The 10,525-nt window shown below is 33.9% G+C and overlaps 1 protein-coding gene across 1 annotated transcript; it reads left to right on the forward strand.

Annotated features, from left to right (window-relative positions):
* Positions 1 to 8,476: 8,476 nt before the first annotated feature.
* LOC129947432 (diphosphomevalonate decarboxylase) lies at positions 8,477 to 10,302 on the forward strand. Its single transcript, XM_056057986.1, has 5 exons — positions 8,477 to 8,682; positions 8,760 to 8,830; positions 8,943 to 9,060; positions 9,123 to 9,901; positions 9,970 to 10,302. The coding sequence occupies exons 1-5, from the start codon at positions 8,631 to 8,633 to the stop codon at positions 10,108 to 10,110; spliced, it is 1,161 nt and encodes a 386-aa protein (XP_055913961.1). The 5' UTR covers positions 8,477 to 8,630; the 3' UTR covers positions 10,111 to 10,302.
* The last annotated feature ends 223 nt before the right edge of the window (positions 10,303 to 10,525 follow it).

A 10,525-nucleotide genomic window follows, 5' to 3' on the forward strand; every position in this document is an offset into this window, starting at 1 on the left:
ATCTCAATCGATATTGTAGAAGGAATCAAGCAAATAAGAAATAATTACGACAAATATAAAACATCCTTTGCCCTTTGACTCTGTCTAACTCATTGGACAACAACAAGGGTGGCAACAAAACAGTGCTCCCAATTGGGTGAAGTTTCAAATAAGTACCAATATGATACCTTCTAACTGACGTGGATTCTATTTGAGTTAAGTTTTCGAGTTTACAACTCACCGAAAAATATTTGAAATAATGTAAAATGTTGTTTAAATGGTCAATTCTCTCAAACATGTGTTTTTTGACGAAAAAACAAATAGTAATTAAATTATTTAGCAATTGCTTTAGAAGGTAAGTAAGTTCTAGTACTAAAAAATCAGTTGAATGGGATCTCTGTTCGGAGGGGTGAAAAATTAAAAATTCAAAATATGAATGTATTGGTGGGTAAAAGGAATTGCCAAGAAAGTTGGGAATAGGCAATCTAAGGAAAACAGCTGTTCCGTCTGCGCATTGGAAAGTAAACAAATGAATTTCGGTACTTTGACCACGTGGGTTTTGTTATCAAAAAAACCAACAGCTGTGTTTTATTTACGTTTTCGAGCACGTGAGTAGTGGTGAAAATGCACTACTAACCGCTTACCGGCCGGTGAAATGAAGTAAACAGAACGAGGTCAAAACAGAATAAATTGGGTACACTTCACGTCATATATTTGAGGACAGTCTATTTAAATTTTGTTTGCGATATTTAAAGGAAAGTTTGTTAACTTTTCTTAAGGAAGTATAAACAATTTCTTAAAGAAAACGAAAATAAACTGTTGAATATTTTTTTTCTTTGAAGATGTATGTTTTTATGGGTGGATGACAAACAAATTATTTATTATATTAAATCCAGATAAAATGTACTTTTTTCAGGTGTCACTCTTGCATCTATCGTCTTTTGACAGTTGACAAATAAAAATACGCCATTAGTAAAAATACGAAACGATGTGCGCTTTAGGAATGTATTGCATTTTTAATTCACTACAAAAATGGAAATGCGTGTCGAACCAGCAACGAAACCATCACAATTTTAAAAGGAAAGTTTACTCATCGTGTTAATTACAGTAGTCCCTTGATAATGTGAATTACCGATAATGCGGTATAAAATGTGAATCGCCAAAAATTAACATTGTCATCTCTTTAATGTGAACTTCTAATTTTTCAGAGACTTTATAATGTGAATTTCCTTTGTAAAAGTTTTTATATTTTTCTTATTCGTGCATCCAATTTAAATGTACCGGCTAACTGTTATTTGTCTAGACATATCTTCAGAAATGTTGAATGCAGTTGCAGACTGGAGAGTTATGTGTGTATATTTTAAATTTGTTTGCTTTTTGTTGTTCATTTTCGGGTTATCATTTTCCGTTGAGTTGTGTTTTACTTGGTCTCTGTTTGTTTAATTTTACTCTGGTTCCTTTTGTATAATAAAATTGTACGTACATGTGGCAATGACACCAAAACAAAAAGCGCATCGGTTTTTATCTATAAAAGATAAGTGTCAAATTTTACATGATTTAAATGCTGGACATCCTGGGTGTGCACTAGCTGAAAAATATGGTGTGTCCAGGTCAACAATTACGGGAATAAAATTGAATTCCAAAAAGCTGCTTGATCATTGCAAAAAAAACTGAATTAGGACCAGTGAAGAGAAAGATGCTTAGGAAATCCGAAATGCCTTGAAAATGCATTGTTCGAGTGGCTAAAAAAAAAACAAAGAGAGAACCACGTTCCAGTTTTAACAGATCTTCTCTGCCGAAAAGCAAATCAGTTTAATTTGCGATTTAAAGAAGCCCGGAATTTTAAAGCTAGTCAAGGTTGGGTACACAAATTTAAGCAAAGGCATGGTGTTCGTACATTAAAAATATGCTGCGAAAAGTTGTCATGTAATAAAACTGCAGTTAATCCATTTTTGGAAAAACTGCATGAAACAATACGAGAAATGTCTATTACTCCACAACAAATTTATAATGCGGATGAAACCGGCTTCTTCCTAGTAAAACGCTCGTTTTGTCTACTGAACATACAGCTCCGGCAAGAAAAACTAGCAAAGAAAGGATAACGTTTTTGGCCTGTACGAACGCAACTGGAACACATAAGCTTACTCCATTAGTTATCGGGAAGTCCAAATGCCCCAGAGCGTTTTCCGGTTTCAAGGTTCCGCTGATTTATAGATCCAGCAAAAATGCTTGGATGACCAGTGAAATCTTTCAAAATTGGTTTAACGACAATTTTGTCAAAGAGGTAAGCACTTTATTAAAATTCATTCTTTGTCTTAAGCAAATCTTTTCTATGATCACTTTGCACCTACAATTTTTTTGTTTTTTTCTTAACGCTTTCCAGGTTAAACTCTATCTAAAAGAAAATAATTTGCCAAAAATGTCACTCCCATAAAGAAAAGCTTACTAGCCCTGATGGAGACATAACAGTTATGTTTTTTCCCCCAAACGTTACCGCTTTGATTCAACCTATGGACCAAAATGTTATTAATTTGGTCAAGGCATACTACAAAAAACGATTGCTTAGTGAAATTATTGCAACAGAAAGTGAAGACATTGGTGCTGTAATGAACTTGAAATTGTCTTGGGACCAACTTCCCACTTCCTCTATAGCTAAGTGCTTTAAATGTATACTTCCACGTGAAGAAAACTGGGAGGAAGGAGATTTAATTCCACTTTTACAATTATGAAGTACACTGCCCGAAACTCTGCTTCAAAGAGAGTTGCAGGAAATTAATGATCTTCTTGAAATTATAGATAGTGAACAGAACATTTCAATACAAGAAGTTAGAGAATGGGTAGTCTTAGAAGAAACTGCACCTGAACCAACTGAGGATATTTCGGCGAGTGAAACCGAAGAAGTCTCTGCAGCTCCTAAAATAACAAGCTCCCAAGCAATACGATGCACAAATACAATCAAAAATTACAAGTTTTTTTTATGAAGAATTGATTTCACCAAATCTAATGATTTATTTTTAGTTTTTTAAATGAAGTGTACTCGCAATTACTGGTATTTTATTTATTTATTTTTTTTAAAATTCAATAAATGTTGAAACTGTGATTTAAAAAAATATTTTTTGTTGTATTCAATGAATATAAAGATTATTTTGATCATTTTAATGAGAATTTAAATAAATTCCAGCTAATTGTTTTAATTAGTTCACATTATCGAGGGACTACTGTATAAAAAAAAATTTTAATTATTTTATGAGATCTTCTGCGTTAACATCTTCTTGATTTTTCTTTGGCCAAGTGAGGAATACAGTTGTGTTCATAAAAATAGAAGTGCTGGTCACATTTTATTAGATTGTCAATTATTTAAATAACGAAAATTCTAACAAAAAAAGTTACCATGTAACTTGCATCTTACGGTCTTTCGTATTCATACTAAAGACTTTTAGCTTAAAGTTATAGGCTACTTTTCCCGGTGAACACCCATTATTTCAAACTCTCTGGATATAGAGTGTTTATACAAATAGCAGTGCTTTTGATTTTATAATTAAAAAGTGGTAACAATTCAATTTTTTTTATTTTTCGTTAAGTGAATATTTTACTATATAAAGATTAAAGTATTTGTAGCATACTAGGATATAAAAAATTAAGAAACATTAGCTCAAAAATAAACAATGGGACACTAAACCGAAGAAATTTAAAAACTTATTAGAAAACAGCGTTTGGAGGGAAAAACCTACCAAAATATTCAAGACATCCAAGGCTGCTCACCAAAAATTGTCAGTAACGCCTTAAAATGGCAAAATAAATCGAAAACGCTAGGCCCAAAAAGGATGACTACTGAAAGAACGGATAAAAAAATATTCAGTTTGCAAAACAGAACCCTTTTACATATAGGCTCTAGGAAAATAAGAAATGGATTTCAACTGTCTGTTACGAAGACGTCTTTTATACAGTAGCGAGCAAAAAAAAAGCAAACAGTCACACCAAAATCAATTATTATTGCTTTATCTTTCGTAACAGTAAAATTTTGTTTTTCCGTTTCGGATATGTGTACCCATTGCGTAGGCATTCTGTTTATAATAGCAATATGTAATTGGTCTCTCTCTAGTGTTTGCAAATTAACATTTAGTTAGAAAAACATAATTTTACTGAGAGCAAAAAAAATGCAAATGGCAAATATGACTAGGATGGTAGGTACATAAAATGTATTCTTTGGTTTCAATTAATTAGAATATGCAATTAATAGAAGCAACTATCTATTGGATGCAAGAAAGCAATAATTAACGCTGCTAACAACGGAAGATTAATGCAGGATATCGCTTTGGAGTTTTGTGTAGCAACATCAACAATATCGCATATTTTATCCCTATATCGGGAACAAGGGGATATCAATCGCAAAGTGGGAAGTGGCCGTCCACGCAAAACAACTTCCAGATTAGATCGTGAGATCATAAGATAGGTAAAAGTTAATCCCTTTAAAACTGCAGTGGAAGTTACTCAGGACTTGAATGAACATTTTGATGTTAACGTAGGGGTACACACAGTTAGGCGACGATTAGTAGAGTCAAAACTGTATGCAAGACGACCAGCTAGAAAACCATACATCAGTTCCATCAATAGGAAGAAACGGCTAGATTTTGCAAAGCGCCATATGCATTGGACAAGTGAGCAATGGACAAAAGTTTTATGGAGTGATGAGAGCAAGTTCAACTTGTTCTCGTCAGATGGCATTAGGTATGTGCGAAGGCCACCGGGACAAAGGTACAGCCCTAGATATCAAGTTCCAACAATTAAACATGGGGGAGGGTCAGTAATGGTGTGGGGTAAGCAATTTAAAATATTCATGAAATCAAATTTGTAGTTTGGCTTTTTCAAAGGCTCATTTTCTCGTCAAGGCGTGGGCCCGATTTGTCAAGTAAGCGGCCGGATGAATGCCCAAATCTATAAGGGCCTTTTAGAAAACCATATGCTTCCACATTTGCGGACGAATATGCTTGAAAGCAGCTTATTTCAACACGACAACGACCCAAAAAACACCAGCCGTTTGGTAAGAAACTTCTTAGAAGAGAAGAGGGTTCATGTTTTAAACTGGCCAGCACAATCTCCCGACCTCAATCCCATAGAGAATTTATGGGATCATGTAGATCGCGAGATAAGAAAGCGAAATCATTCAAATTGTACCGAGTTGATGTAACAAATAAGGACTGAATGGGAACAAATACCTGCGAGCTATTTGGTGTCGTTGATTGACTCAATGCCTAAAAGGTTACGCGCCGTTATTGCCAATAAAGGTTTCGCAACAAAATATTAAAATATTTAAGTACAAAATTTCTTCAAAAAAGATGAATAAATCCGTTATTTTTAAAATTTTCCACGAATTTGCATTTTTTTTGCTTGGCTTAAAATCCAAGTTTAGGAACATTTTTTACAATTACTATTTTCATGGAGTAAGATTGGGTAAAATTCAAATCTGTTTAAAGAAAAAAATTAATTTGAACATTTTATGCTAAATTTCAAAGTATTATAATCTAAAATGACTTAGTTCTTTCTAAATATTGTACCAACTTTTTCGGTTGCATTTTTTTTGCTCGGTACTGTAAGTGAAGTTACCAGCCCAAAGTCCACGCAAGGTACCATTCTATTACGTGGTCGGGCCTATTCATCCCATCGGGGATATAATTAATGCAACCGAGTATGTGAAAATTATCAAGGAGGTTATGTTACCCTATGCTGAAGATGAAATGTCGTTGGTTTGGGTATACCAATAAGACTATGACCCAAAGCATACGTCAAAAAATGCAAAATCATGGTTTGAGCAGAAGAAGTTATCCGTTATGGAGCGGCCCGCTCAATTCCCCGACCTTAAACCCATCGAAAATTTTTGGGGGTATGTTCAGAACGATGTTCATAAAGCAAAACCTAAACGCAATACCAGTCGAGAGTTGTCAGGTTTTAGTGGAATCGTTGCCACGTAGATGCGAAGCAGTCATAAAAAACAATGGGTATGCAAAAAAGTACAAATTATAAGCTAACATTATTTGTATACTTTTATATAACTTATTACAGTTTTTCTCACTTTTTACGTAATAGATCCAGTTTTTTGTCATGCACTGCTATTTTTATGAACAGCCATACATTTAAAAATCGGTTTTTACTGTGACAAACCTAACGGTAAAAAATCGATAATACTTATTTTCTGTTATCATGAATATAATATTTAAGTTTAAGATAACGTTGATATTGAAGGCCTTTTTGTTTTATTTGGAGAGCTCTGCTCTTTTTATGAACACGACTGTAAGTTGTATTTCAATGTTTCATAATGTATTGCAACCCTTCATGAAGTTGGACACCCCTTTATAGATAGAGCAATCGATATGTGAGATCAAAACTTCTTGTAAGAAATGGCACTTTGATGATGTTATGTATGCAGAAATCTTTCATTGAATTGGCACTAGGGCCTAGTGACTGACAACTCTCAACCATTGCTGTGTGCGAGTACTGTTGTCAGGGATTGAAGGGACCTACAGTTTTAAGTCCAATCTGAACGGCAAATTTGAGAAAGCACTTTTTTAAAACAAGAACTACTCTTGGAGGATTTGTCAATTCCTCGCAAGAGGCATTACCCGTAAAAAACTTTAGGTGTCATAGGCAGGGATCGAACCCAAGACCTTTCACATGACAGTCCAACGCACTAACATTGTGCCACGGGTACTACAAAATTTTCGATTCGATTCACCTTTTTCGGTGGAATTGGATCGAATAATCCTATTTCGAACCGATCCAGGTCTATACAGCTCTAAATCTTGATTCAATTCTCCTTGTCAGCACGGTAATGGTGTTTTCTTTGTTGTATGAATGCATCGATTGCTTCTCAAGGAGTTATTAAACATGTCAAAACAATGACTAAAAATGAAAAACTCAAACATTGATTTCGATACTCGAATATAACTGAAATGTCTATCCGTTTCACTTTACCTTATTTTGTATCTGTTGTTCATATAAATTTCGACTGTGTAAAAAAAGTGATTGTATAGAATTGAAATTAAAAAATTCGCTGCAAACATTATTTTTCAACAATCATTTGGATATTCTCCCTTGCCTAAATATGGCAGCTGCTTCAATCAAATTCACAAAGACGAAAGATTTTCATAAAAACGCCTACTTTCGTTAAAAGTTTCAACAATTTGTACGCACTTTTCAGTTGTAATTGTCAATTGTTTAAATATTTCTGAGCTCGAGCCAACCAGCCAAGGCTCGGCTCTCTTAAGTGGGGAATCAACTAGCCAATTAGTTCTGTCTTTTTTACAATCTTATCTCGACACCTAATAACTATTTAACTACCTATATCATACACTAAAACGAAACGAAAAATATAATCTGTATAAGTGGCTATGGTTCGATGATGTATGCAGTGCAAAATTGGACCGTGTCCATTTCAACCGGGTCCAAATGGCAACAATTCAGAATGAGATGTAGATCTTTTGATATGCCTACTTCGGAATGAACTAAAGGATCTGGAGTTGTAAGCGCTATAAACCTTACGAAGTGTATACCTACCATAATAAAAAAAAGACGAATACAGGCTTTAAAATGAAATATTTGTTTTGACAGCGCCCATCAGCTGTTTTGTTACATTTAATCGGGCGCTGAATGTTTCGAATGGTTTGTTTGTTTAGTTAAAAATAGTTATCGACATGTTTTTATATAAAACAAGATTTATATATATTCAAAAATGAGTATGAAAGATATGTTGTCACAATTAAGAGCAAATAGTTTTATTGAGTTTCTGAATGATTGAATAGTTTTAAGAAAAAGTCATCCGACGCAGTATACAACTCCGTATAGTCCCGTGACAGTATTCACTAAGATCAAAGGGTACTAATCAAAAAAATAATGAAGTGCACCATTAATATTAAAAAGAACTTCCATTTTCATAAAACTCTTTACCAACCTTAGCACAATGGTCAATTTGTGTAATTGTTAAAGACTAAATGTGCTTAGCTCGGAAATGTAGAATAGAGTTTAGCAAAAACTTGATTCTTAACATTGTGCTGATAGATGAACCCTTCTTAATATAAATTATTTTATGCTTTAAATCTATTTAAATTTCGAAGCTGACAGCTACATCGGCAATAAAATGAAAAACAGTCAAATGCTTACTCTTGATCTATTTGCAACTAACATTTTTTTTAATGAAATCAAAATGATAACATGAAAACAATTCCATTAGTCACTTTTAAATATCATTAAATTTAGGAGGAGTCTGTCGGAGACCTTTTACTTAGATGCAAATATCATCAACAACAATAATTATTTTTTTTTACAATTTTTAATGTTTTTAATTTGCATTTCACATAAAAGTATTTATAAAACCATTTATATGCTATACTGTAGTAGTCTTTCGAACGCTGACAGCACTGTTATCATGTGAAATGTTAATTGACATCTGTATTTGCTTACGTTACGTTTCTGAAGTTTCGTAGTTTGTTTTCATTTTGCTATTTCCAACGAAGCTACTAATTGTTCAGTGAAGTGAACTAGCAACAGAAAGATTGTTTAAAAAGTTTAAACTTTTGAAAGAAATCCAAGTGCCTTCCTCCCTTGACAATAATTTAGAATCATTCCTTATCCCAATTTGTGTATATAGAAATAATAAAATGTTCGTTGAGACTTGTATTGCTCCCGTTAATATTGCATTAATAAAATATTGTACGTACAAAATGCAACAAACTTTCTCTAAAATTAAGAACTGACCCACAAATATTTAATTTTACTGAAATTTTTAGGGGGAAAGCGAGATGAAGATTTAATTTTACCCATAAACGACTCACTAAGCATGACTTTGAGTACAGATGAGGTGTGTATGATGAAGAATAGGAACCTATTTTTAGTATCAAGTTCAAGGGTTTTCTAACCTTTCCCGAATTCCATGAATTAATTCATGATTTTCGTTTGTTTTTTCTCCAAAGATGTGTGCCAAAACAACTGCAGCTGCATCGGATAAGTTTGAGAAAAATACAATGTGGCTTAATGGAGAGGAAGTTCCATTCGAGGAGAATCCCAGAGTTATGAGATGTATCCAAGAATGTAAGCATGGTATCATTAGTTTTCTCTATAGGGCGTCGTTATATGGATTTATTTTTTTCCAGTAAAGCGATTAGCTTCGAAGAAGCCTTCTCCCAAGTTTCCCGTTGAATGGAAGCTAAGAATCTGTTCGAAGAATAATTTTCCTACAGCAGCTGGGCTCGCGTCAAGTGCTGCTGGCTACGCTTGTCTTGTCTACACTTTAGCCTGTTTGTATGGAGTCGATCAGGAGGAGCTAACATCAATCGCCAGGCAGGGAAGTGGCTCGGCTTGTCGAAGTCTATATGGAGGCTTTGTCAAATGGCAAATGGGCAGCAAAGATGATGGATCCGATTCGATAGCTGTATCTGTTGCCCCAGCAACCCATTGGCCAGAAATGCGTGTTCTTATTTTGGTAGTTAATGATTCCAAGAAGAAAACTGCCTCTACCAAAGGAATGCAACGAGCTGTGGTTACCTCAGATCTGATTAAACATCGAGCTGAACAATGTGTCCCGAAAAGAATCTCAGAAATAACTGCTGCTATTGAAGCTAAGGATTTCGAAAAGTTTGCCGAAATCACAATGAAGGACTCGAATCAATTTCATGCCATTGCATTGGACACTTATCCCCCGTGCGTTTATATGAACGATGTCTCTCATGCTATCTCAGAGTTTGTTCATGCATTTAATGAAGCTGCTGGGAGCACCAAAGTTGCCTATACATTCGATGCAGGTCCAAATGCGTGCCTTTATTTATTAGAAGAACACGTATCCCAAGTCTTGGAAGCTGTTCAACGTTCTTTCCCATCAGATTGCAATTCGAATGAGTATTTAAAAGGAATACCAGTTAAGCAAAATTCCAATGTAAGATTCTTTGATTCCGGATTAGTTTATAATTTTGAAACACATTTCTGCGTTTTTTTGTTTTTTAGAATTCTGAAATTTTGCTAAAAGACTCGAAGCCATATGGACAGAATCTCTTAAAATATGTCATACACACGAAAATTGGTACTGGTCCAAAATTATTGTCCAAAGATGAATCTCTGATAAGCACTGATGGACTTCCATTGTGATGACAACAAAACAAAACGACAAAATATTTATTTGTTATTTATTTATTTATTTATTTATTTTTGGTGAAATGTGGAAAGTGTTTAAAATGGGATTTAGCGGGGAAAGGTACATTATAAAAGAGATGTTTTTATATACATTCAATAAAAACGGTATTTTTTGATACAGTGATTTTATCAATTAATTAAATTTGAGTGTTGTTGTATTTGGCTGTAATGATCAATTACACTATTTTAAAACAACGTACTTTCTGATTTGTGTCTATCATAATTTTAGTATCTAGATACTGGTGTCCCCACCTTTACTTTCACAAGGTCTTTAAATATTGAGAATGATTTTGGCTGTCCTTTCAATTTGAACTTTTATAGCAAATAGGAGTCTACCGAAAAACACATGTTGAGACAAAAATTAAAATTT

Source organism: Eupeodes corollae, chromosome 2 (assembly GCF_945859685.1).
Source record: "Eupeodes corollae chromosome 2, idEupCoro1.1, whole genome shotgun sequence".
NCBI lineage: Eukaryota > Metazoa > Arthropoda > Insecta > Diptera > Syrphidae > Eupeodes > Eupeodes corollae.

What these genes read in the sequence shown, in the direction of transcription:
- LOC129947432 (XM_056057986.1), top strand. Translation starts at nt 8,631, where the DNA reads ATGTTCGTTGAGACTTGTATTGCTCCCGTTAATATTGCATTAATAAAA. An exon ending in TGACTTTGAGTACAGATGAG is followed by an intron (nt 8,831 to 8,942) that starts GTGTGTATGATG and finishes TTTTCTCCAAAG; the next exon opens with ATGTGTGCCAAAACAACTGC. An exon ending in TATGAGATGTATCCAAGAAT is followed by an intron (nt 9,061 to 9,122) that starts GTAAGCATGGTA and finishes ATTTTTTTCCAG; the next exon opens with TAAAGCGATTAGCTTCGAAG.